Source organism: Alternaria ventricosa, assembly GCF_023758065.1.
Source record: "Alternaria ventricosa strain BMP 2768 chromosome Unknown scaffold_13, whole genome shotgun sequence".
NCBI lineage: Eukaryota > Fungi > Ascomycota > Dothideomycetes > Pleosporales > Pleosporaceae > Alternaria > Alternaria ventricosa.
In genome coordinates, this window is record NW_026055693.1 from 1,022,081 (window position 1) to 1,048,509 (window position 26,429).

Here is a 26,429-nt window from a genome sequence, read left to right on the forward strand (position 1 = left end):
GATTTGGAGAGCTCGATACGGCCCCAGAGGCGAAAAGGCGTGGAGGCAGTGTGGTGTTCGTGAATGTGCCGTGGTAGGAAATGTTCATTCAGAAATCTAAAGTTCGCGCGACGACCGATGATGTAGTCTTGGCATTAGGCACCGGCAACACGGGATCAGCTCCTGACCAAACTCACATGTCAAGCAATGCTCAAGAGTTAAGATTTACCTCTAAGAAGATCTGTTGCGACAGCACCATTTCGCGATTAGATTCGAGCGACTAAAGCATTAACGCAAACATCTGCTCCATATTTTCACAGAGTGTACATGTACTCACTTCTTGAGTTGTTTCGTTGCCCATGATTCGTAACTACAAATACATATAGTACACCACACCTAACTCTCATCCCTCGCTCGGCAGTGGGGGAAACAACACACCCTTGTGCGCTGCACCCAGCTCTACCAACGGAGTTCCGTAGTCTATATCTGCGCCAGGCTTGCAGTATTCAAAGGTTCTTCGATCTTGCTGTACGCCTAGCTGATCAAGTAGCATGCGTGCTTTGTTCGGCATGTATGGCTGTAGTAGAATGCCGGTGATACGAAGTGCTTCAGCAGCAAGATATATGATCTTGTCGACATCCTCGCCAGGCTCTCCTGGGCCAAACGTCAAGACCTTGTCCCAGGGTTGCGACATTTGAAAGAAAGCGTTTGACTTAGTCAAGTTAGTAGGGTGGCAAAAAGAAGAGTCTGTAGACTTACCCCTCGGACAAACTCTGCGATCTGAGACACAGCTTTACGCGGATCGTAGGCATCAAAAGATGCATCTACTTGCGAGGCGATGGTAGCAAGAGAATTATTCCGGAACTTGGAACCTGGCCCTTCCGCCCACTCCTCCGCTGGCCACCCACCAACACGTTCGACTGCGCCACGGACACTCCATTTCTTGCCTCGTGTAACACGGGAAGCCAGGTTGCCAAGTTGCTGGTTCAAGAACTTGTTGTACAAACTAATGATGCGGAAATTGTCATAGCTCGCATCGTCTTGTATACCGCCCTCGCGAGCCATGTAAAAGCGCATAACATCCGGACCGAACCGATCAAGGGCGTGAAAAGGATCGACAACCCTGCCAGTAGATTTGGACATTTTGGACCCTCCAAGAGTCCAGTGAGCGTGTGTCAGAATCTTCTTGGGCAGTGGAAGTCCAAGAGCCATGAGGAAGGCGGGCCAGTAAATGCAGTGGAATCGCACAATGTCCTTGCCGATGACATGGCAGTCCGCGGGCCAGCCTCCTGCTTGTTCGCGGCCCGGTGTCCATGGGTATCCGGCCTTGGTCGCATAGTTCATAAGTGCGTCGAGCCATACATAGATAGTCTGCGAGTCGTCTCCGGGAACTCGAATGCCCCACGTTAGTCGTTCATACGGCCGAGACACAGACAGGTCCTCCAGTCCTGATTCGACCGCTTGCACAACCTCCTTCATGCGGTGCTCCGGGGTTATCCATTCGGGGTTGTTCTTGAAGAACTCGAGCAACTTATCCTGGAATGCCGAGAGCCGGAAGTGATAGTTGACTTCTGAAGACCACTCTACTTCACTGCCAGTCTCAATCGATGTCTGTAGCCTGGTCAGATCGATCGACAGTGGCGCCCTAGAAAAATCTTACCATCATCTTCCTCCCTGTGGGTGGGTCAAGATATGGCTGTACGGCAGACTGTGGGTAGAAGCATTCGTCGGTGACTGAATACCATCCCTCATGCTTCTGCTCGTAAATGAGGCCCTTCTCTTGTAGCAGGAACTGTCCGCCATCAGCTACATGGCTTTCCACCGTCTGAACTCAAGTTCTCGTACCCATGCATACTCCACAGCTTCCTTGTGTTCTCTATCCGTCGTCCGTACGAAGTGATCGTTCGTGATCTCGGCTTTGGCTGCAAGTTCCTCGTACAGGTAAGTAACGATGGCGGGGGCTCGTTATGCGTGCATGCGTACTCTGAAGATCTCGGCACCTTTATCGCAGAACAGTTTCGGGTCAATGCCAGCTTTTGCAGCTGCTCTCTGAACCTGGTACAGATTTAGTGCAATACTACCACATTGCCAGGTAAACCACCTTTAGGCCATGTTCATCTGTTCCGGTGCATAGCAGCGCCTTTTCTCCTTTGAGTTCATGCCACCGCTTTATGACGTCCGTGAGGACCATGGTATACAGGTGGCCGACATGCGGGGCAGCATTGACATAGAATATGGGCGTGGTGATGTAGTAGGGCTTCTCCGACGTTTGGGTGGTAATGTGTTGGCGGCTTCGTCCGCTACCAGCTGGCAAGGACGAGCAAATCCATGCTGACCGCCGCCTCGACAAGCTCGAAAGCACCGTTCTGAACGCAGGCGCCGTGGACCTGGCTATTCTCGCATGCATACTTTCATGGGCGTCTCACAGTGATTCGCGACGATTTCCCGCGGCAACTTTTGGCGCGGTGCCACGTGCGACGCTAGCTTAATCAGCTCCTTATCGACCAGGCGGCTGCTCAGACAACCCAACACACACCACGACGTGTTCCTGTCGCTCGAGTCCTTCGCATTCATATCACCAGCTGAAACCGGCGACCTCGAAAGAGCTCATGGAGTGAAAACGTTCGTATTCAGAGGGCGGTTTGAGCCTGATTGACGATTCCCCCAACAGTAATCCCATCAGTCTTGCGTTGCCAATAGGCTCACAAGCCCAACAGGAACCGTTCGCGATTCAAAGGATTCGGACTAGGGGTCTCCTTCCCACGTGGCACATGGTTCACGGCAAGGAGCTTTCATGCAGGTGTTTCTTTTCCATCGAAATATGCCGTCAGGCGCCCCCAAGCGCACCCTGCATGCGAGCGACACTTGCATAATCATCTTGCCGACAATGCTATACTCTCCACCTCTCGGCGTATCTACCGTTTACGGCTGGTCGAACCGCTGCTGTTCCAGGACAACGGCTCTTTCGGAAGCCCTCGCAGAGTCAGTTGCATCATGGTCCTCCTACGTCAACACTGGGCGAGCCCATTGTCCTACAGATCACAGGTTGCGATCGTTCCAAAATCATTGGTGGACCTGATATCTCTTTCTCTCGATGTCAAAGATGATTTCATTCTCGATATGCGCTAATGTGCGTAATATTGCTCGATCACACCTCCAAGAAAGCTACTCCACCTTTGAGCCGCCTCCTTAACGCCGATACCTCAATCTTGAGTCGCTTACTCGTGAACCTTCCAGAAGGCGTTCTTCGGTCCAGTAAAATGAATCTTTCATAATGTGGCGCGTCATTGTGCTGGTATCGAGTGCACGCGAGCCGTGCCAAGCCTCTTTTTTCTATTGAAGCTATTCAGACCCAAAAGAGGTAATCACAACACCAGAACTCGCTCGCTTTCAACACTGTGGTAATCCCTTGTTGCACTTGTCGCAAAGCGTATGCTCGCCGTCTCCCCGCGAACTTTGAATCTTCTCGGACCAAGTTATCCGTAATTCATAGCGCCCCCGAAGGCCTGGAAGACCTCTTTGCTCTGGATAACCTTGCCTTGGGGCTTAACCGACCTCCATTCAGAGTGATCCCTTTGAGGGCTTGCCTTCACTTATCGGACTTGGGCGACCCGAAGGTCTATTGAGCAACAAAGTGGCCTATTCATGTTCTGGGGGGTCAATAGAGAAAAGGAACGCCTCCGTTAGGTTCTCTTGTGATTACATCGCTTTCTCTCAAGCTTAAGTACTCTCTCCAGTACGCACCAATATCTTTCGACATCTTCTGCACCTTCAAGGATCAGCATCAACCATCTGATCAACAGTCGATCCTCTCCAACTTTCACGATACTTTACCACACGATCTATCCAGATTCGACATCATGAAGATCTCCGCCTTCATCGCCTCCGTCATCCTGTCGGCCACTGTTTACAGTGCCGCCTTGCCAGTTCCTGCCCCCGTCGCTGCACCCGCTGCTGAGGGAACGCATAAGCCTGTTTGGGGACGCAACGCTGAAGCAGCACCCGCTCCTAACCCACAGAGGAAGCATAGGCCCGTGTGGGATCGCGCTGCTGAAGCCGCTCCCGTCGCTGCACCCGCTCCTGAAGCAACGCATAAGCCTGTTTGGGGACGCAACGCTGAAGCAGCACCCGCTCCTAACCCACAGAGGGAGCATAAGCCCGTCTGGGGACGCGCTCCCAACCCACAGAAGCATAAGCCCGTCTGGGGACGCAACGCTGAAGCCGCACCCGCTCCTAACCCACAGAGGAAGCATAAGCCCGTTTGGGGGCGTGAGGCTGAAGCTGCTCCCGCTCCTGACGCAGGGAGATGGCCCGTTTGGGGGCGTGATGCTGAAGCTGCTCCCGCTCCTGACGCAGGGAGAAGGCCCGTTTGGGGGCGCAACGCTGAAGCTGCTCCCGCTCCTAACCCACAGGGTGGGCCCCTTTGGGACACCAAAGTTGACGTAGCCGAAGACGATCAGGAGTAAACCTCTTCACGATGAGGACATTCTTCGACTCTCACATCGCACTACGACAACCGCCATATCAGCTGCTCGATTGCACCATCTCCTACCTTCGATTCAGAACACTCGACGCACACTCGATCATTCGCAAGTCATACACACGCCAGCTACACTTGCAGTAGGACCATCGACAACTACGCGACGAGTATTGTGTTATTATACCGATAGCTCTACACAACACTGTCTCGGTCATGAGGCATGTTCTAGTACCTCATCAGTACACGGACAGAGCTTGACCGGTTTCCCACCTCATAGATCACCATCGTGGCCTGGAGAGTTTGTACATACATGGTGGGAAGACGTCTGGTCTATTCTTTTTCTTATAAATGTATGTAATAGTTGAACTGTACGAGCTTGCTCGATTTCCGTCTTAGTAGTTAGTAATATATTCTTGTCCATGCTTACACTACATTGCGGTTTTGCTGGCATGATCATCCTTTTGCTGTCCACGGATTCAAATCACACTTACTGGACAACATCGGTATGGCTTTGGTTGCCCGTTGCCACCTCGTATACGTACCCCAGACTATGGATTCGGTCTTCGATACCGAGCTCCAAGCAATGATGATGTACTTAGTCAAACTCCAAATCCACATGCATCGTACAACATCGCCTGGTCCAGCTCATCACACGTGCCCCCCTCAAAATAGCCGCTCAAGCTACCGCCGTCACAGCAACAATCTCCGCGCCCATGGTCCATCACTACCGACACTACCATGCCTTCGCGCTCATGTCACGACGCACCAGAGATTCTGACAGCTGTCAGTGCAACCTTGCCTCGTAACGTGCATCATCTAGTTGGGAAAAAGTGCACCTATGCAGATAGCCGATGTCATTCACACGTTTGTGCTCACCTGAAAGCACCGAGAGGGAGGCTCTAAGATCAAGCCGCTTGGTCGTGGAGATGGACTTGTGTGATGGTGGTGGAGAAGACGGGGATTGTGCTATCAAATTTCTCGGCGAGGGAGCGAGTCGGAGATTGTGCGACGCGGATTGGACGTCTGTTTTGCCTACGAGCTGACCTAAGAGGACTGCAACCTCGGAGGAGCGATAGAGGTAAAGATGGGGTTGAAGTGGTGTACGACTCCAGCTCCGGTTTCCTCCCGTCTCGCCCGCTTTCCAATAAGTCAATATTTCGCATAATCGTTTTCAATAACCATCTTATCGTTTCACCGAAGTCACACAAACATCTCCAAGACCCCAATGAATGCCCTGTCTCCGAACCGTCATATTGCCAAAACTCCATACTCAGAACTATAATCTGTCATTTGATGAGTATCGCAATATCAAACATTTGTCACCTCCCAGCCCGATCCAGCCCCGCGGTAACCCAATCATCCAAGGCATTTAGCAGTATGCCTTGTCAACGAACGATTGAGCTGAACGTATCGCACATTATCGCTTAGCATGTCACATATCGGGTGACGTTTCACATGCGAGTGATGGAGGTTCATGCGCGAAATCAAGCGAACGGGCCAGACGGGATGTGTGTTTAAGGGCCTTAAGATCCGCTTTAGCAACCGATGATTTGAAACGAGAATTCAGGATAAATTGATCATAATTAGCGGTATTATGTGGATACACTGACGATATTCGTTGTTGACGTATTCGGGGGCCGACGTGGTTTCGTGATGGGGCTGCTTTCGGCCGGGAGAGAACAACGCACACCGCCGGGGCGACCCACGAGAACAACGTCGGAGACCGAGTGTTTTAAAGACAGTGACGAGCATGGATGTTTCGGAAGGCGGTGATGAAGTGGTATCTATACGTGGAAGCATGGCGATGTGTGGATATAGGAGAAGAGTTTGTTGTATGACGTTCATTCGTATTCATGGATACCTAGGTAGTACCTAATGGTCCTCCACCTTCCCGCCCCACACTTGCATCCATCTCACTTCATCTCAACGTAAAGACAGCTTTTAGTCAGAGCAAAAGTACCACCCAATTCAAGGAGTGATTGTTGCAAGACCTCCACGCTCGAGCAAAATGACCAAGACATTACCATGTTCAAACCAAAGAATAACCAAATGTTCCCTGACCTTGCGGCCCCGCTCAGCGTTCCAAGTCTTTAGATGTATGCAGTAGTGAAAGTAAATATATGCTGCCTCCAAGAGATTGGGAGAAGACACAAATAGCAGTAACATGCAGGATGGCGCAAAACAAAAAGAACAACGGAAAGGGTATAATAGCGGATCATGATCGGACTGAGGAAGAGGAGATTGCGCAGAAATCAAGAAAACGACAAAACATACGCTCGCTTGCTAGACCAAAAAACAATTGAATCAAAAACAGACTAGGAAAGGGGAGTGTGATGGCCATGTAAGTGTAGCCATCACATGTTAGCGCCATTGACATTGACTTCGTAGCCGTCGCTCTTAGCCTTCAAGGCCTTAGCCAACATGAGCTCACGCATCCAGTCGATTCTCTGGTCTTTGGTAGTAACAGCAAAGTGCTGGACCTTGCCGTTGGGCATCACCTTCTTGACATCGCCTTTGCCAGGTGCGGCAGGCACAAGCTGGAACTCGAAGGCAGGAGTAGAAGCAGCTGACTTCTCCTTGTGATGGCCTGAGGAGAGCTTTAGAGCCTTGAACTTGGCGGAGAGCTTGTTGGAAGCGATCGACGAGCATGCTACTGCGTAGTCGTCCACATCGATCGTCTGCAGTGCGGATGAAGACGGCAGCTCATTGGGATGCATGGCTAGCTGTGTGCCCTGGAGGCGGAAATGGTGGTCTTGCCATTCGTGACGCAGAAGCTTCGTGCGGCGCTTCTTCATCCATCCGTGGTGGTTTACTCCCTTGTACACAAAGCCTCCCTTGTGCAAAGGCGCAATCGTGTCACTAGCTTCGCTGGCGAATGGCTGGGTAGCCTTGAGCGGCGACGAGCCAGCGCTGTCGCTAGTACTGACCGAGTCGTCGAAAATGGTTCCGCGCAGGGTGTCGTCATCTGAGTGGGCGGTTGGGCTGAACACGCGATCCTCAGCAAGCGCCGGCATGGGCAACGAGGGGCGTCTTCGGTCGTGACGCGATCCAACCCTTTGGATTTGGGGCTGGTACTGCATGTTCGGAGGCACGGACTGGCTTGTGTCGCGACTAAGTGGCTCCTGTTGCACAGCAGTCACAGGAACGTCCATCTCGGAGAAGGGCGTGCCGAACCGGTAGACGCCACCTGGTGACGCTGTCCTACATGGCGAGAATGCGGTGTCGGGTGCGAGGTACTGTTGTACTGGGACTCCTTGGCGTGGGTTACCAGCCGGCTGGGCAGACATTGAACGTGCGGGAGGGATTGTCAATTTGGGAAGGCTCTTGAGGTTTGAGTGAGGTGCTGGCATGAACTCTGGGGGGTGTAGAGCTGGAGTTGAGGGTGAGCGACTGAATGGATCGAAAGACTTTGTTGTATGCGCCGATGTAGATGCAGAAAAGGCTGAAACCTGCGGGTAGTGCGATTGCTGTGGTATCACCAAGAAAGGACGAGGTGGGTATGATTCTGTAGGCGGGGTTGGAGGAGCCTCGATGGGAGTAGCGCTGACAAAGGGCTGCTGCTGGCCTTGTAGGGTGAGGAACTGTCGCACATTGTCTTGCGGATCGCGCTGCTCGAATTTGTCTAGGTCTTGGAGACTGAAATCAGGTAGCTGGCCAGGCCCAAGCACGTCGGACGATGCTACGACAGACGGCACCACAACAGAAGGAGTAGCTTCTGAGTTCGGGCGATGGACGTTCTCGACAGCATGGGATGCTGTTTGGGGGTTGCCTGGATCACCCGCGATGAAGATGTGACCACCCTTCTCGGGCGAAATCGGGAAGCCGTGTTCCTGCTGAAGTCTGGCAAGTTGCCGTTGTTGCTTCCTCCATTTGGCGCACCGTTCGCCCTTTGCGCACACGTGTGGCTTGGGAAGCAGCTGTTCGATCGCTACAATGGAGACGGAATGCGCAGGTGTGATAACATCGTCTGTCATGTGGTTCCCTCGCAGCTTATCGCGTCGACTAGCTTTCCGGCCCTTGCTCTTGGACCTGTTTCGTGCCTCTGTGCATGGTCGTTCAATGTCTTCAAAGGGAGTCGGTATGGCTGCTGGGGCAGTTGGCGACATCAGCCCGTCAGCAGTGCGCAGGGAATCGATCTGGTTCCACAGTTGGTGTCTCTTGCCAAAGGACTGAATCTCCAACTCCTTCAGGTCGTCGAACTGCAGATCCAGGAGTACGGCACCGGAGATGTCGTGCTCCATGAACTTGTCGATTACGTCGTCCTCAAATCCGTTCTGATACATCCAGGTTGCAACGTCTTTGGAAGTCCAGGCGCGCACTTCAGCGTTGTCCAAGTGGGCAACGGCAAGGGCGATATTGTTGTACTCTCTCTGGGGGACAATCGTTTCGGGAGTGGCCTCTCGGAAGGAGGTTGGAAGACGAAGTGGAGTTTCTTTTGGCAGGAGAGGCGACATCTGCATTACTTGGCCCTCGTCAAACGGGAAGTCGCTGGACGACACTGAGGCGCGGAAGAGGTGTGGTCCTCTGGGGCCTTCTACTGACTTTCGTTCCGGCCAATAAGCGAACTGTGGTCGTACTTCTTCCGCAGGTGTCTGTACTTCCTCAAAGGTAGAAATCGTTGTCTGACTTCGCCTGTTGTCGCTCTTTGAAAAGTCAGTGTCGCATATGGTGGAGGACTAGAGAATACATACAGATGAGCCACTGAACTCCTCGAATTCGCTAGAATCATCTTCGATATCGGTGTATGCGACACTGATGTGAGAAACTGGACGCTCTAGCGATGACCGGGCCGTTAGAGCATTGGAAAAGAACGACTGTGTCTTTCCTCGTTCGAACATTTCCACGCCCGGCTCCAGCGGGGTGATGGGCGTCATGGCCTGCTGGTCGGGATGTTAGAAGCGCACATGAGGAGGACTGTGAGTCTAGCTTACCATGATCACGGGTTTGAAGCGTACACGCTCTGTGAGGGGAAATTGGTTGTTCGGGAGGGCTGCTAACAACTATTCCGAGCGAGTGTCGCGAGCATGGCACACACACAGTAACAGCACAACGATCGAAAACGGAGAAAGGGACCCTTCGGGTGGAGAGCGCTTGAGAGTCTTTTGTAGAGGCTGCTTGGGCGCCGTTGACGGTGGGGGAGTGTGGTTCGACAATATCACATCTCGCAGCTGCACGAGACAGCGCATGCCTGCTTAAGCCGGCCACTGAGGCCATGGACTCGACGAGCGACACCGCTTCTCGGCCAATGTGAATCCGGGCCTTTCCCGCCCGCATGCTGGTCGAGGGTTAGGCTGGCGCTTAGACTCGAGCGTTGAGAGGGCGTGAGACGGCCCCCATTCGCTGGGCTGCAGATTGGCTGGCGGGCTAATTCTGCTCAATGAGGACATTAACTGCCATTAATACCTCGCAGCGCGGGCCAGACGCATGAAGAGGCCAGGGCCGTCACGGATCCACTCAGGATCAGGGTCGACGGCAGCGGATCGCGTCGCCGCTTGTCGAGTGCAGATGCGACGACGATCTGAGCTGGCCATGCCGTGCCCGCGTGCTGTTGGCTGCTTCGCGGTGCCTGCGCAGCCCCAGAGTACGTACCTCGGGATGTTTTTCGTCCAGTCGCATCACCACCGCCACTGCGACGTAGTCATGGCAGGTCATTTTGAATGTCACTTGACCGTCGAGCCTCTCTGCGCTGTGTCGGTCAAGCTTCGGTTCGGAGCGTCGACTGTGTCCCAGGACTGTGGCTGGTTGAGGTCGCTAGCCGACAGCCTCATCAGCGACATGCAGCAAGCGATATTGGCACAACCATATCACATGCGGATGCGTTCCGTGCTCGACGGCTGTGTGCAGCCTGCAGCCGTGCGCGCCCGCCGCCGACTCGAGCACACCAGCCTGTCGTCATCGCTGTAGTCGCGGTTTCCGAGCATTGCGAGCACCGCTGCTGCTCGTCGGACCTACCTCGATGTCTTTTGCGTTGTCGTGCGACCTGGATGCTAGCACAATCAGCATGCTAGCACAATCCCCCGAACCTTGACTCATCCCACAAGCGTCCCCAGTGTCCCACCGGCTATCTGCTAACGTTGCGATGCCATGCCATGCCAGACCGCCGCTCCGACCGTTGCACACCACCACCTAGCATCTAGCCCACCCACGACGCCTCGCCATGGGACCCTCATTACCTGGCCGACCAACGGTCGCTCAGAGAGCTCCTTCACCACGACCCCGTGACTGTGTGGTCCTGCGGCCAGCCGCATCTTTTGAGTCTGGTGTTCCACTATCACCATGGCCTCGTCGAAGCGTGGATGCCAGAGGCGAATCAGCTTGCGGAGACGACTTCCCACGACCAGACTACCAGACCGCAAGTTGTGCAAGCATCAAGCATGCTCCCCAGCAACCTCGATGAACCGCGCCAAGCAGAACAGAATTTCTTTCTCTTGTGCTACGTGCTGCATAGTTCGTGAAATACCAGCAGAACGGCTACCGTCCCACATTTCCGTGCATTACGAAGAGTCACAAACTGCTCGTGAGCATCCGGCTCCGAAAGCTCTGCGCATGGCGCTCAAGACCCGGTTAGATTTTCATCACTACTACCCTAAGTGGCGCCCGAAAGCGAGCGATGAAATTGTCGAATTGTTCCGTTGGCCAGATTGGCCATCTCAATCTATCCCGCCTCATCTTCATCACCCCAAGGAATCCAACAGGATGCACGGAAGGCAGTATCATATCCAGATACCGGGGAACGATAGCGGCTTTCAGCGGGAACATGACGGCCAAAGCATGAATGCGCATTGTCAGGTGAGCAATCCCGTGCATGCCCAACCGTCCGAAGAGGTACCTAGTCGCTAGAGGGCCATTCGTGGACTACCAAGTATTGATTGTAATTGTCGGTAACCAATCGCACGTCGAGCATGCGGTATCACATCCCGAACGGGTCTCGCTTCACCTGTCTTGCAGGCATGACGAAGGCCGACTAATTATGGGCATTTACTTTGAGCCGGCAACATAATTAAGGGCCTATACTTAGCAGCGGCCCTTCCCTGTCACCCACCGAGATTTCCTAGCCGGTGGCTTGCCCCGCAGTGTAAGCTAGCACGATGGATGCTGTCATTGGATACACAGCTTCACTAGAGAAAGCTTGTCCTGCAAATTCCAACCCCGTCAACATGCACAAGCGACTTGCTTCGCGTGGGAGCGCACGCTGACTGGATGCCACTGCCTGTCGTGCCATGCTAACTCGCCGCGTTACTCGAAGGCTCACCCACTCTACTTCCAAGGTTGTCCTCTACCGCGTAGCTCGGGAAAACACCATCAACCGACCTGCCGTGTTTGGTCGACAATGCGGTCTACGTTTTCGTTCGCCTAGCTACTAGCTGGTCAAGTCCCGCTGTGGAAATGATCACGACAGCGTGCACGCGAATTGGGCCGCCTCGAGTCTGCGTGACTCTGTCCGCAAAAGCCCGAACGTTCTGGCTGAACGTAGCACAGGCGAATAGATTCGAGTAGCAGCCGCATCTCGTGGGACCACGAGTCGCTGTACCTTTGTTGGTGTCGACACGCGGGCAGGTACCAATACACCACGTACATGGGACTTGCAGATGCTATGCCATCATCTACATACTTGGCATACTGCAGTACTTGATCTGCACACTGCACAAGGCCACCAGTAACGTCCGGGCCGGCCACTTATCGCAGCCGCTCCATGTACTTCCTAGGCCACTCTGGGCCGCACCTCGATAGTGCCCCGCAAGGAGGTTGGCACAAGAGGGGATCAAGGCATACGGCCCCGGTCAGCAAAAACTCTCAAGCCGACATGGGAGTATGCTTCCAGTACTAAATGGGTCATTTAACTTGCTAAAGTCGTTGCGGGGACCAGTAAGCCGATCGATAGCCGTGGAGATATACGCGCTAAGTGCTGCTGTTGGCTCTAGCGCGGCGGGTAGAGAGCCCCAAAATAGCTGGGAGCACAGAATGACCCCAAATGTCGACATCAGGCTGCACGCCAGGACTAGTCGTCCAATCAGTGTGCCGTGTGCGTGTGCTGCATGGCGTTCGCATCTCCCTCCCGTTGGATGACCACCCGGCCTGATAGCAGGGACTCCAATTATAGATTCAGCAATATTTGTGAACATTCTGCCGTTCGTGGTAGATATAAGGTACATGTCCTTCACTAATACTTCTCCACGCAACAGGTAGACCGCATAATTTGGTTCCGCTCCTTCCTTCACATCAAGCCCGCTGGTCAGGCTTTGAATACCCATCTTTAATTACGAGCAGCCCGGTCGAGCCCTGCCATCCTGTCCCTTACGAATCGTCCCGTCGCGCGTTAGTCGTTATTGCCGCATTGTTTACTGCCTTTCCTCATATACCACCGCTCTGGGTACATCAAGCGTCCATGTCCTCCTCGTCCGCTCCCCCATCCGCTACCAAACAGTCCTCCACCATGGTAGGGACTACAAATGCTGCTAATGCAGCAAAGCAACAAGCTGCAGCAAAAATGCACCGTCGTTCACGATCAGGTAAGGACCACCCTTTCGATGACATGCAGGGATCCTGCGCATGGACGGTTGACTAACGGGAGCTCTGCAGGGTGCTTCACATGTCGCCTGCGACGGAAGAAGTGTGATGAGGGCAAACCATCTTGCCGCGCCTGCAAACACCTTGGTCTCAAGTGTGAATACAAGAGGCCAATGTGGTGGAGCAACAATGAACAAAGGCGGACTCAGAAAGAAGTCATTAAGAACATCATCAAGCGCACCAAGCTTAATGAGAAGACAGCACAGAGCGGCGCAATGGGCACCAACACACCACCAAGCCTGTGCCATTCCATGCAAACTGCCGACACCTTCTCAGACGGTGTCAGCTGCACTCGTGCGCCATCTGTCGACTCCCAAAACTCGCTGGACTACAACTTCAACCCCACTGTCACACCCGACTTCTACAACTCGTCAATGCCTCCGCCAATGTTCGCTCCGACTTTTACCCACCCAGGTCACTACGTACCCTACGACATCGACATCAAGACCGAGAGCCAAATGTTCATCAACGACATTCCAACTCGCCGCGATTCCACACTGTCATCCTACAGTCACTACCAAACTCCGCCCGCTCACATCTATCCCACGGACGACTGGATCCAGAAAGATTACTTCGAGCGCCGCGAATCGTACATTGAGGAGCCCCTCGAATTTCCCATCTTTGACTACACTACCTACGGTGCTTTCAGCCCATCACACCAGCCCTCCATTCAAGTCGAAGACTGTGATCGCCATCTTCTCAGCCATTTCCTCGACAACATCATGCCCACAGCATTCCCGGTTCTTGAGACAAACCAGCCCGGCGCTGCGCAGCGCGATGTGATCATTCCAGCTCTGGAGTCCAACAAGGCTTACCTGCACTGCTGCATGAGCATTTCTGCGCTACACATGAAGACCACTCAGGGACTCGTGGGAGAAGAGATCGACCAAGACATTCAACGGCATCGCGGAGAAACCGTTCAGCAACTCACTGCGGCGCTCTACAGCGACAGCCAGCACGGTCAGACTCTCGAGGCCGCGCTTGGTATGATCTTTTTCCAGTGCTCAGTCGGTCGATTCAACGATGGCCTCATGGACATCCCGTGGCATGGGCACTTCGAAGCAGTCCAGAACCTTGTTCACAGGCTCGAGCTTCCCGCACAGATGATTGCGATGAACGGACAAGCACATGCTCAGCCTCCCTTCAACATGACACTGGCTTCCTGGATCGACATCCTCGGCGCTACCATGCTGGGCAGGACACCATCTTTTGCTGACACTTACCGCGAGAAGCTCATCGCTGACGCATCTTCTGGCCTCGCCGAACTCATGGGCTGTGAAGATCGCATCATGTACCTGATCTCGGAGATCGCTTGCCTCGAGGCGCTGAAGAACGAGAACATGGATGTTGTCCAGCTTTGCGCGCACATCAAGCTCCTCGGTGAGCAAATCAGCTTGACTGAGCCTCCCCAGGGATCGCTCAACAGCGCCTACACATCTACCGGCGAGATTCTTCCAAGGCAGCTTCGCCGCAACATGACGGCAGTGTACCGTCTAGCCGCCCGGATCTACTTGTGCAGCCTAGTGCCAGACTTCGACCGCACATCGCCCACATTCGTCAACCTGGTCAGCGCCCTTTGCAAGGCTATGGAGTACATTCCTGCCGGACCCGACGGATTTGACCGCTCCCTTGTATGGCCCCTTTTGGTCGCTGGCTCCGTCTCGGTGCAACAGTCAGGATTCCGCAGCATGTTTGCTGAGCGCTCCGCCCTCTTGGGCGAGGCTGCTAACTTTGGCTCGTACGGACGAGTCAAGAACCTCTTGGAAGAGGTATGGCAGGTCAACGACGACAACCTCGCGAAGGGCAACACCCAGAGTGTCCACTGGCGGGACATGATGCGCCAGAAGAACTGGGACTTTTTACTCATCTAAAAAGCCTGGCTCTTCTGCTGGTATGCATCCTGGTCTGGTGTTTCTCTTCGCGAACTACATTCTCTCTACGTCTGTCGCTCGCCATACCTCTTTCGACCACTACAAAAGCGCTTTGCTTATTTCTTTGCATATATTTTCTTCACTACGATACCCACTTTTTGTAATTTGGATACCATTGGCTCCACGGGAGCAATGCAGCATTTCTAAGGCGCAGCAGCATCGACTGGATGGCGTTGGAGGGACTTTACGGGTGACGATATCACGGCCGAATCTGGGGCGTGTTTGGAAAGGGGCACATGAAGTGCATGGGAAGCTAGCGCAGCACCCAGGCGCCAACATGTATAGTAGAGTTGGATGGGGCTCGAGTGAGCGCCCATGGATGGAGGAGAGAATTGAAGCTGAAACGAGCGTATCGCTCAAAATTACAACGCCTCCCTTGTGCATGTGACGGTGATTGGCTGTAGAGGGTTACTTGCATGTGGCGCGACAGTCGCATGCTGCTGCTGAAGAGAGGCCTCTAATTTTAGCGAGGACATGGGGCGGATTGCGACGCTGCAAGTCGACGCGTACAGCAACAGACGACCAGCACAACGGCCGCTTCGAGTTTGCCATCCAAGTCGCAGGAAGGTTGCGGGGGCAGCATCTAGGCTCTGTCGACTGCACCGCGTTGCACGCCGTCGAATGCGGGCCCGTAGAGACTACCATTTTGCCGTGGCCGTTATTAACACCTAGACTCGTATTCCGCCCCCACCCAGTTGTATAGACGTACTGCACCGCGCCGCCTGCATCGCGCCCTCGCCATCCGAACTCGACCTTTCCCATGGCGTCTCCAGCCCCGGTTCCCTTCACCTCGCTCGACACCACCACGCGGCAGCCAGCGAAGGATGAGGTCGAGTCGCCGAGCATCTCGAGCACCAACGCGCTTGCCCGCTACGAATACGAGGCGGGCCACGCCAATGCCACGACGGGCACCAAGATCCTCATGGTAGAGTGGGAGGACGACGACACGACGCGCGGGGTGCGCGGCGACTGGCACATCTCGTGGGACGGCAGCACGCGCGTGCTGCCGGCCGACGACCAGCCTGCCAACGACGTGAACCGCATGTATTTCCTGCTGCCTCCGGGCGTTGCGGTGCCCACCAGCGTCACACTCACGCTACGGCCCCAGGACGCTAGTATATCGCCTGTGGTCTGGCACACCAACCCTCTGCCCGCCCTGTTTCCGCCTGAACTCGGAGCCTCCGCGCGTGCAGCCGGCAAGAAGGGCGTGCTGCACACCATCTGGGCCAAGAAGCGGCTGCAGGTCTTGCAGAAAGAAATTGAGGCCGAATCGCGCAACAACGTCGAGGGCATTGGCCTGCTCATGGTGGTGCAGGAGAAGGAGTGGATCGAATCAACGTTTGGCGTCAATGCCAAACCAGCCGGCCTGAGCATCTCGTTGGGGGAGCCGACGTTAGCCCCGATGAAGGGTCCTGCTAGCCCACGATCTCCAGGCGGAGGCAGGCTGATGGACAAGCTGGCTGGCCTGCGACTGGGCACGAGCGAGAGAGACCTCACACCGAGCAGCAGCACGCCGGGCTTCTCCAACCCTCTCTCACCTGAATCCTCAGACATCGCCATTAGCTCCTTTTCTGTCTTCAAGGGAGCCAACCCGTCGGCACTTGCAGCGAAACCTCCACAGCAACCGCAGTCTGAGCCTGCAGCGCCGCCTCGCAAGGTCGTTCCCCAGGCCCCGCCGCAGTTCATCACAGAGCAGCAAGGCGCAGGCATGATGGGTTCACTGAATGCTCTATCTGGCCCTGCGCCTATGTTCCAGTCACGGGATCCGTCTGGACCTGCAGATGAGGATGACAAGGACGATGGGTTGTTTGCACTACCGATAAGTCCGCGAAGCCCCGAGGTGGGAAAGAGCCCGTTTTCGTTTGCGGTGAACGAGACAGCTCCGTTCTTGAAGGAGGAGAGTGCCGCCTGAGTACTGTGTTAGATGAACCTACGGGTGCATCAGTGTAGCATGGGTGCGTTGCGTTAGTCACAGGGTCGATGTAGCCCTTTTATGAAAGTGATACCTTGGCGGCTTCCTGCCGCTGCGAGAATTCATTCTAGTTGGAACTATCAAGAGCGATATTCCATCATCATGATTGCGCCAAGATATAATAAGTGCAGTATGGTGAATGTACACGGTGAATGTCTCAACATAATCTTAGCACCTCAACAACGAGTGAAAACAACAAAGGCCAATGTGTATGAGATCCAATCTTCAGATAGACTTGCCGGTGACTGGCAATAAATCGGCAGCGTAACTGTACATGGTGGCTGCAGACTAGGTGAAGATCGCTGCACGTGCTAGGCAAGTGGTACCAAGGCGCTAGAGGCGTCGCTGACGAAAGTTGCCGACGCGATCTCAGGCGCAACTTCGACGCTCCCACGGTACTGTCGCAAAGCCCCCAACACGTCCACCTCCCCGTCATCCTCCGTCGCACTCCTCTCACCCCCGATCACGAGACACAACCCACCGGCACCGATTGACGCGCGACAAAATGCTCACCACTGGACGCGGCAGCATTGCCCAGATACACTACACGGGCGAGGAAGCTGCGGGTGAGATCAACAAGCTTCTCAGCGCGGTCGTGAGTACTGCCCCACCTGACCGCCAACGCCTACTAACCCATGCTGTAGGTAGAGAACGAAGACGACTTTGAGAGATGGGAGGCGCTCGTCACTCGCGCCTCTGACCTCGAGGGCGGCGTTACCCGCAACTCCAGCCCATCCGCCATCGAACTAGTGCGCAACGTGTACGACTGCTTCCTGACCAAGTTCCCGCTCTTCTTCGGATACTGGAAGAAGTATGCCGACCTCGAATTCTCTATTGGCGGCACCGAGACGGCTGAGATGGTCTACGAGCGCGGTGTCTCATGCATTACACCCTCGGTCGACCTGTGGGCCAACTACTGCACCTTCAAGATGGACACATCGCACGACAACGACATCATCCGAGAGTAAGTCTTGCCTTTCCTCCCCTTCCCTCCTCCCGATTCGCAGGCTCAATCTCGCCGTAGCCAACGGCAAGTCTGGCGCAGCTTGGCGTTGCGCCTGCAGACCTGACACAGTTTCGTTGCATGCCATTTGATGCACCCTCTTACTGCCCCGTTATAATATGCCCCACGAAAGAGCGAGATCGTACGCTAGAGTTCCGAAGTCGATGGCATTGCCGTCCTCTGATGGCATGAGAGGTTACTTTGCAAGATCACCCCCTCCTATCCCTCCCCATACTTGCTTTCGACATACTGACCTAATAGTCTGTTCGAGCGCGGTGCCCATTTCGTTGGTCTCGACTTCCAGAGCCACCCGTTCTGGGACAAATACATTGAGTTCGAAGAGCGCATCGGCGAGCCAACCAATGTCACCAAGATCTACAGCCGTGTTCTCCACCTGCCCATTTACCAATTCGCCCGATACTTCGAGAAGTTCTCCGTCCTGCTTAACAGCCGACCAGTCGATGAGCTAGTCGACCCCGATACCCTCGAAGAGATGAACAAGGCGATCCAGCTGGACAACCAAGGACAACCCGAGAAGCCAGCGCTTGAGATCGAGCGGCAACTGCGTAACAAGATCCATGAGCACTACTACACCGCATATGGAAAGACACAGCAGGAGGTGACCAACCGCTGGACTTTTGAGCAAACCATCAAGCGGGCTTACTTCCACGTCACAGAGCTCGAAGATGCCGAGCTTGAGAACTGGCGCAAGTACCTAGAGTATGAGGAGAAGCAGGGTAACTTTGAGCGCACTTCTTTCCTGTACGAGCGCTGCCTCGTTGCTTGCGCGCTCTACGACGAGTTCTGGCTGCGTTACGCTCGCTGGATGTTCTCGCAAGGCAAAGACTATGCAGAGAACACAAGGATAATCTACATGAGAGCTAGCTGCATATTCGTACCAATCTCGGCTCCTGAAGTACGCCTGAACTGGGCGCGGTTCGAGGAGAAGCTCGGCCGTACTTCTGTCGCACGCGATATCTACTTGGCCATACTTGACGAAGCCCCCGAAAACACCGAGACTCTCATTGCGCTAGCCGGAGTAGAGCGACGCCACGAAGGCAACGATGCGGCCGTCCGCCTCCTAGAAGAGCACATCGGTCGCTCAAACAACCACATCGGTGGCATACTAGCTGCTGAGCAGGCACGCATACTCTGGCAGTGCAAGGGCAGCGTCGACGAGGCACGCCAAGTGTTCAAGGACAAGCACGAGCGATTCCTGGACTCGCGCGAGTTCTGGGTCAAATATCTTGAATTCGAGATCGCACAACCCTCACCTGATCAAGAAGAGGGCCATACCCGTATAAAGGCAGTGCACGAGCTGATGCGCACCAAGGGACGCTTCTCCGCAGACGTCTCAAAGGAGCTCTCTCACTACTACATGGCGTATTTGATGGATCGTGGTGGCAAGGACGCAGCCGAGGAGTACATGCAGCTGGACAAGGACGTCAACGGGTATGTATCATCTGCTAAGAGCGACCCCTCCCAACTCCCATCCCAGAAGAAACGTAAAGGACAGCCTCACAATGCAGCAAACAAACGTCAGCGCAAGTAGTTGTGCTTTAGGTCTTCCCAGCACAGCGAAACTGCGATGCGCGCTGCTGGTCGCACCATGACTCTCTAGTGTCTATCATACCCCTTCTTGAACTTTTTAGTATTTACCATTTCCTGCACCTGCACGATCACTAGAAAAACGTAATACACCACGATTCTCGTCCTCTCATTATGCTTGCTGACATTGCGTGTTCAATACAGTGCAAAGCAGATCGAAGACGCCGCTACTGCTCCTCCTGTGCCTCAAAAGCCTGGTCACCGAAGCCGCTTCTAGGAGTGCGATAGTAACTTGGTATGCGCCTCCTCGATGCCCTTTCTCGTTGCTTGACTGACGGTACTGCCCAGACGAGGTGTGACCATCCCCATTCACCCGAGCTTTCCATATTCGAATCCTGCGCCCCAAGTAATGTCTGGTCAGCTTTCCGTACGTCACGTCGAGGCAAAAAGCCTTGATGCGATTGCGATATCCGCACCAACCACCCTTCTGATGGGCAGGCTCCAAGCCATGGGTAGACCCGCGCTGTCTGTCTCATTTCTAGGTAAACCATCCTGCCCACTGTCCTCTAATCCTGTTGTCTACACTGTAAAATTTCCGGCGTTATTTCTTCGTTCCATGCGATATCGATGTTATGAGAGGACGTACTCGTAAGAGACCTTGTGTTAGCTTGGGTAACGTCTGGTCGATAGCTGCTCGTGTCGAGCTGGTGTATTTGTACAAAATATTATAAAAGATATTTAAAGACCATCGTCAGAGCATGCGCAGTGAGCTTTCATATAGATGTGATTCATCAGTACCTGAGATTGTTCATGATGCATAGGTACCATATAACCATAACACCATCCACAGAGCCCGTCTAAACGACAAACCCACCACTATTCTTCTGTCTCGGCTCCCCCGCCGCCTCAAAAGTACCATTCGTCAAGCGCCTCAAGCCCTGCGCCGTACTCGACCCCGGCGCAACCCACGTAACATTACTGCCCAACCCCTTCAAGAAAGCCGTAGTCCCATTATCGAACCCATACTCAAAGCTGACCTGCGCCGGCACCAACTGATCATGAATCCGCGGTTCAGCCAGCGCCTCCGCCGTCGTCATCTCCCCATCGAGGATATGAAGCAGATTCTGGATTGTGGCAGTAATGATACGACTACCTCCCGCCGCGCCAATAGCGACGTAGAACGCACTAGCGATGGACGAGGAGTTGAGGTGCTCGACGATGACGGGCGAGATGGAGGATAGCGGACGTTTACCAGGACGAATGAAATTGGCAGGCGAGGGAATATATCCGAACGCGTTCGTCGTGTTAGGGATACTGAAATCGTTCATCTCGTTGTTCATAATGACACCGGTCTCAGGAACGACGAGCTTGCTTCCAAAAAGCAGGTTCACCGTCGTCGTCAGTGTAACGGCCATGCCGCTCTTGTCCGCCGTAACAATGTGGCTCGTTCCGGGTGTCTCGAGGGATTCCAGACCAGCGGGGTTGTAGTAGGACACGTCGAATGTTTTGGTGTCGGAGATCTTGGATCGGATTTCCTTTGCGGTGGCTTCGGATAGCATTTGCTCTTGGTATGTGTCTATGCCTGAGAGGAAGAGGGGGTCGCCTAGCTCGGCGCGCATGCCGTAGGCGAATCTCATGCTTTCGTCTAGGCGGTGCGTGGTTAGGTTGATGTTTTCTGGGTCGCCGACGTGGGAGTAGCCTTCCATGATTTTGAGTGTTGCGAGGGCGACTTCGCCGCCTGAGGGCGCGCTGCAGGCTGTGAGCTTGTAGTCCCGGTAGGTTATCGTGGAGGGCTTGCGGATGGCGACCGTGTAGTTGGAGAGGTCGGCCAGCGTCATGGTTCCGTTGGCGGCCTGCAGAGCACGGATTGTGGCTTCTGCTATGGGGCCGTTGTAGAATGCGTCTGGGCCGTTTTGGGCAATGGTTTCGAGGGTGTCGGCGTAGCGTTTCCGCGTGATGGTCTCGTTGAGCTGGAGGGGACGTCCTTTGGGCGCGAAATCGAGAGCAAACTCGAGATCGTCGACTAGGAAGTTGGATGAGGAGGTAGCGGAGGCCATGTATTTGACGAGATCTTCGTTGACTCTCCAGCCATTCCTGGCAACCTTGACAGCTGGGTTGAGGACTGTGGACCATGGCAGGACTCCGTAGTTTTCGTGAAGATGTTGAAGTCCGCGGAGTTCACCAGGGACACCGGATGCGAGACCGCCGTTGATACTGGCGTCTTCGTTGTTTTTGTACATGTCTTCAAATGCAGCAGCTGGTGCTGTTTCGCGGAAGTCAATGAATTCATATGTGCCATTGGGGGCGCGGACCAGCATGAAGCCTCCTCCACCGATGCCTGAAGTTGTTAAAATACGTTATAGCCAGAATGTTTGGAAGATACTCACCTGAATGGTACATGCCGACCACACCTACACATGCCACAGTACCTACCATGGCATCCGCAGCATTTCCACCCAGCTTCAGCAACTCAATACCGATGTGACTGCAGATATCACTTTCCGAAGCAACAGCACCCAACTGGCCGTCCCCCAGAATGGGCGGCGCAGGGTAATCCGATGACCATGACTCCCCGCTCTTGACCGGATTACCCAAGACACTCTGCAGCGTCAACAGTCCGGTGAAGCACTTGACCAGCGAACCGCGTGCCATATTCGCAGCAGCACAGTATTGACGAAAAGATGGAGGAAGAACAAGCTCACCAAGCCAACGCGCCGCATTCCATGGGCTCATCGTGCAGATTATATACTAGCCGAAGTCGGCTTGGTGGATCCCGCGTTTGCGCCCTGCCTTCCTCGCCCTGGTGATAGCCACGGCAATAACTGGTAACGGTACGCGGCTGGGACGGATTAGGAAGCTGCAAACGCACGAGGCTGGGATTGCGTGCGAAGCTGTCGCAATGCACCATTGCGGGCCGAGCGTGGACATGTTCAGGTAATCATATACTTGTGGTTTTGCGTAGTTTGGCCTATCGAAGTAGTCGAGATAACGAAGCCGGGCCGTTGTTGGTCGGAGATAGGCGGGGGTGATAACGGTGGTCGCGTGCTGGGGTGTTTGTATGAGCAAAGAGAAATGCTGGTGATGGGTGCATTGTCGTGTGTCTATACACTGAGGATAGTACAACTCAAGTTGTCGTCACGCTTCGTTGACAGCATGTGCAGGTGTCGTTCTGTCAAGCTTCAGGGCTGAGTCCCCGGGCCCATCTAGGCAGTCCGGCTGCAACTCGACCATGATCGCGGAAGTAGCTGGCATTGGACTTTTCACTGATGACATTGACTTGAAAAGCCAAGCATAAGCTCCAGAGCCATGTCCCTATATGATGTAGCAGCCAAGCACGCGGAGGAACCCCAGAAAACGTGACACCGTGATGTAATCCGAAGGTTCGCGTCGCCTGCCTCACGCGTCTCTAGCTTTCTCCACACGTACACCCGCCATCCGTCGCGACCCCACGAATCACCCAATGGCGCCAAAAAGTACCCAATCGTCGTCGCAGCCCAAGTCGTCGCAAAAGGGCACGCAACAGACTATCTCCAGTTTCTTCACGAAGAAACCGTCGCAAACGCCTAAACCCGCAGCCAAACCTGCTCCTAAGGCGCCTTCTCCGCCTGTAGCCAACGACGCACCTCAAGAACAAGACGACGAGGAAGATGGGCTTCCGGTCTCACAGTCAATTCCTGTTCGCAAGCGCGCAATAGATGAAGATGACGGAGCTTACGATTCTGGTCGCTCGTCCCCCTCAAAGCGCGTCAGATTCGAAAAAGGCGACTCGCCCCGACAGACGTCTGCACCAAAGCCTCCGAGAACCGCCGATAGGACCTCCAAGTTTCTGTTCTCTTCGTCACCCGCTCCACGCGAAGAAAACCCCGAGGAAGACGAGGAGGATGCCGCAGCTTCGCAGAAGCAGAAGAAGAGGCTACACGAGAAGTTTGTCAAGAAGCTGGGTCGACCAGACAGCTTTGCTGAACTGAGGAGACGCAACAAGATCATATCTGAGGACAATCCCAATGCCAATGGCGAGGAAGGCGAGGGCGACGAGGAGGAAGAGGATGAGCCACCCCAGAAGCCCGCCAAGGGAAAAAAGGGCGCTGCGACCAAGAAGGCAAACAAGCTGACGCCGATGGAAATACAATACCTGGACATAAAGCGAAAGCATTTGGATACCGTCATCGTCATGGAGGTTGGGTACAAGTACAAGTTCTTTGGAGAGGATGCAAGAACGGCATCGAAAGAGCTGGGCATTGTCTGCATACCAGGTAGGAACACCAGGGCGAATTGAATGTGAAACATAGCTGACTTCGCATACCAACATTCAGGAAAGTTCAGATATGACGAGCACCCTTCCGAAGCCCACCTCGACCGATTCGCGTCCGCCAGCTTCCCTACGCATCGGCTACAAGTCCACGTCAAGCGTCTCGTACAAGCAAATCACAAGGTCGGAGTCGTAAGACAGCTGGAGACAGCCGCGCTCAAAGCGGCCGGTACCAACAGGAATGCTCCCTTCGTGCGGAAACTCACCAATCTCTACACGAAAGGCACATACGTCGACGATGTTGAGGGCTTGGAGGCACCTACTGAAGGCTCAGGCGCAAGCGTGCAGTCGACCGGATATCTACTTTGCATCACCGAGAGCAATGCAAAAGGCTGGGGTACAGACGAGAAAGTGCAAGTTGGGCTGGTAGCCGTCCAGCCTGCGACTGGCGACATCATTTACGATGACTTTGAAGATAGTTTCATGCGTAGCGAGATCGAGACACGACTGCTTCACATCGCGCCGGCAGAGTTTCTCGTAGTCGGCGACCTGTCCAAGGCTACAGACAAGCTGATCCAGCATCTGTCAGCCAGTAAGACCAACGTCTTCGGAGACAGGTCGCGGGTGGAGAGGGTAGAAAAGCCTAAAACAATGGCTGCACAAGCCTACAGCCACATCTCAAATTTCTACGCAGGCAAGATGAAGTCCAGCCAGGAAGCAGACTCGGAAAAGCAAGGTACCATTCTGGACAAGGTACATCAGTTGTCGGAGCATGTAACCATCTGCCTCTCAGCGATGATCACTTACCTTAGCGAGTACGGCCTGGAACACGTCTTCGATCTCACAAAGTACTTCCAGCCTTTCAGTGCCAGGTCTTACATGTTGCTGAACGGAAACACACTCTCTAGTCTGGAGATCTACCAGAACCAGACAGACTACACTTCGAAGGGCAGCTTGTTCTGGACCATGAACAGAACAAAGACCCGTTTTGGGCAACGGTTGCTGAGAAAGTGGGTTGGCCGACCGCTGATAGACAAGGAGAGACTAGAAGAGCGCATAACAGCGGTCGAAGAGCTCAAGGAGGGCGAGAACACGATCCCGGTCGATAAGCTCAAGTTCGTGCTCGGAAAGATCAGGACAGATCTCGAAAAGGTGCTCATCCGCATTTACTACAAGAAGTGTACAAGGCCAGAACTATTGGCAGCTTTGCAAAGTCTGCAGGAGATTTCGAGCCAATACTTGTCGGCGAAGACACCCGAAAAGAGTGGTTTCTCCTCGTCGTTACTGAGTGAAGCTGTTTCGAGTGTTCCAAAGATCTACGATGACTTGAACAGCTTCTTGGAGAGGATCAACGCCAAAGCCGCAAAAGATGACGACAAGTATTCGTTCTTCCGTGAAGAACATGAGGCCGAAGATATCAACGATCTGAAATTGAGCATTGCCTCTGTTGAAGACGACCTCAACACGCACCGAAAAGACGCAGCTGCTAAGCTGGGGAAGAGCAAAGTAGACTTCGTTACTGTAGCTGGCATTGAGTACTTGATCGAGGTCAAGAGGAAGGCACCCGAAGAGAAGAAAGTACCTGCCTCGTGGCAGCAGATCTCAGCTACCAAGACTACACTACGTTTCCACACGCCAGAAGTTAAGCGCATGCTACAAGAGCGAGATCAGTACAAGGAGTCGCTGGCGGCGGCATGCGACAAAGCTTACATGGGCTTGCTAGAGGAGATTTCGTCCAAGTACCAACAACTGCGGGACTGTGTAGCTTCTCTAGCCACACTCGACGCCCTCCTCTCCCTGGCTACCTTGGCAAACCAGCCAGGTTATGTCAAGCCGACCTTCACAGACAACATCGAGCTCAACATCACCGGTGGTCGGCATCCTATGGTTGAGCAACTGCTCCTTGAAAACTATGTCCCCAACGACCTCACCCTCTCACACGGTTCTACCCGTGCTCTACTGATCACAGGCCCCAACATGGGCGGAAAATCCTCTTATGTGCGATCTGCAGCTCTAATCGCCATCATGGGCCAAATCGGCTCCTACGTCCCCGCAACGGAAGCGCGACTCGGCATGCTAGACGCGGTCTTCACCCGCATGGGCGCATTCGACAATATGCTCAAAGGCGAATCCACATTCATGGTCGAACTGAACGAGACCTCCGACATCCTCAAATCCGCAACGCCGCGCTCCCTCATCATCCTCGATGAGCTCGGTCGCGGCACGTCAACTTTTGACGGTGTCGCCATCGCAGAAGCAGTGCTCGACTATGTTATCCGTGACTTGCAGTCGCTCACGCTATTCATCACACATTACCAGCATCTGGCCAAACTATCCAGTCGCTTCCCCAACGGTGAGCTGAAGAACGTTCATATGCGCTTTGAAGAGCAGAACGGCGGGAAGGAGGTCGTGTTCTTGTACGAAGCCACGGAGGGTATTAGCCATCGGTCTTACGGGCTGAACGTTGCGCGGTTGGCGAGGGTACCGGAGAAGGTCATTGATGTGGCGGAGGTGAAGAGTGCGGAGCTTGAGGAGAGCATGGGGGCTTGCAAACTGGGGAACTTGTAAGTCGTATCCTAGGCAGAGGATGCTGAGAATGAGTGCTAACAATAAGCAGGTCACGCATGATGAAGGGTTTGCTGACTGAGGGATCGGAAGCAAGTCTTGATAGACTTGTTGAGGGTATTGAGCAGTTGTAA

The 26,429-nt window shown here is 54.1% G+C and overlaps 7 protein-coding genes across 7 annotated transcripts; 4 read left to right on the top strand and 3 right to left on the bottom strand.

Moving 5' to 3' along the window:
* Positions 1-382: 382 nt before the first annotated feature.
* On the bottom strand, positions 383-2,170 carry J4E93_007568 (uncharacterized protein; the record flags this gene model as incomplete). Its single annotated transcript, XM_049345474.1, has 6 exons — positions 383-691; positions 739-1,590; positions 1,640-1,771; positions 1,825-1,911; positions 1,963-2,034; positions 2,081-2,170. The coding sequence occupies 6 exons, from the start codon at positions 2,168-2,170 to the stop codon at positions 383-385; spliced, it is 1,542 nt and encodes a 513-aa protein (XP_049197704.1).
* A 4,643-nt stretch (positions 2,171-6,813) lies between these two features.
* J4E93_007569 (uncharacterized protein) lies at positions 6,814-9,393 on the bottom strand (the record flags this gene model as incomplete). Its single annotated transcript, XM_049345475.1, has 3 exons — positions 6,814-9,102; positions 9,151-9,339; positions 9,391-9,393. 3 exons carry the CDS (start codon positions 9,391-9,393, stop codon positions 6,814-6,816), a joined length of 2,481 nt encoding a protein of 826 aa, XP_049197705.1.
* A 3,747-nt stretch (positions 9,394-13,140) lies between these two features.
* Positions 13,141-14,898, top strand: J4E93_007570 (uncharacterized protein; the record flags this gene model as incomplete). Its single annotated transcript, XM_049345476.1, has 1 exon — positions 13,141-14,898. One exon carries the CDS (start codon positions 13,141-13,143, stop codon positions 14,896-14,898), a length of 1,758 nt encoding a protein of 585 aa, XP_049197706.1.
* An 820-nt stretch (positions 14,899-15,718) lies between these two features.
* Positions 15,719-16,870, top strand: J4E93_007571 (uncharacterized protein; the record flags this gene model as incomplete). Its single annotated transcript, XM_049345477.1, has 1 exon — positions 15,719-16,870. One exon carries the CDS (start codon positions 15,719-15,721, stop codon positions 16,868-16,870), a length of 1,152 nt encoding a protein of 383 aa, XP_049197707.1.
* Positions 16,871-17,435: 565 nt separating this feature from the next.
* Positions 17,436-19,485, top strand: J4E93_007572 (uncharacterized protein; the record flags this gene model as incomplete). Its single annotated transcript, XM_049345478.1, has 3 exons — positions 17,436-17,525; positions 17,575-17,894; positions 18,195-19,485. The coding sequence occupies 3 exons, from the start codon at positions 17,436-17,438 to the stop codon at positions 19,483-19,485; spliced, it is 1,701 nt and encodes a 566-aa protein (XP_049197708.1).
* Positions 19,486-20,338: 853 nt separating this feature from the next.
* On the bottom strand, positions 20,339-22,133 carry J4E93_007573 (uncharacterized protein; the record flags this gene model as incomplete). Its single annotated transcript, XM_049345479.1, has 2 exons — positions 20,339-21,819; positions 21,869-22,133. 2 exons carry the CDS (start codon positions 22,131-22,133, stop codon positions 20,339-20,341), a joined length of 1,746 nt encoding a protein of 581 aa, XP_049197709.1.
* Positions 22,134-22,941: 808 nt separating this feature from the next.
* MSH3 (Mismatch repair protein msh3) lies at positions 22,942-26,298 on the top strand (the record flags this gene model as incomplete). The annotated part of the gene is made up of 2 exons (XM_049345480.1): positions 22,942-23,734; positions 23,795-26,298. 2 exons carry the CDS (start codon positions 22,942-22,944, stop codon positions 26,296-26,298), a joined length of 3,297 nt encoding a protein of 1,098 aa, XP_049197710.1.
* Positions 26,299-26,429: the final 131 nt, after the last annotated feature.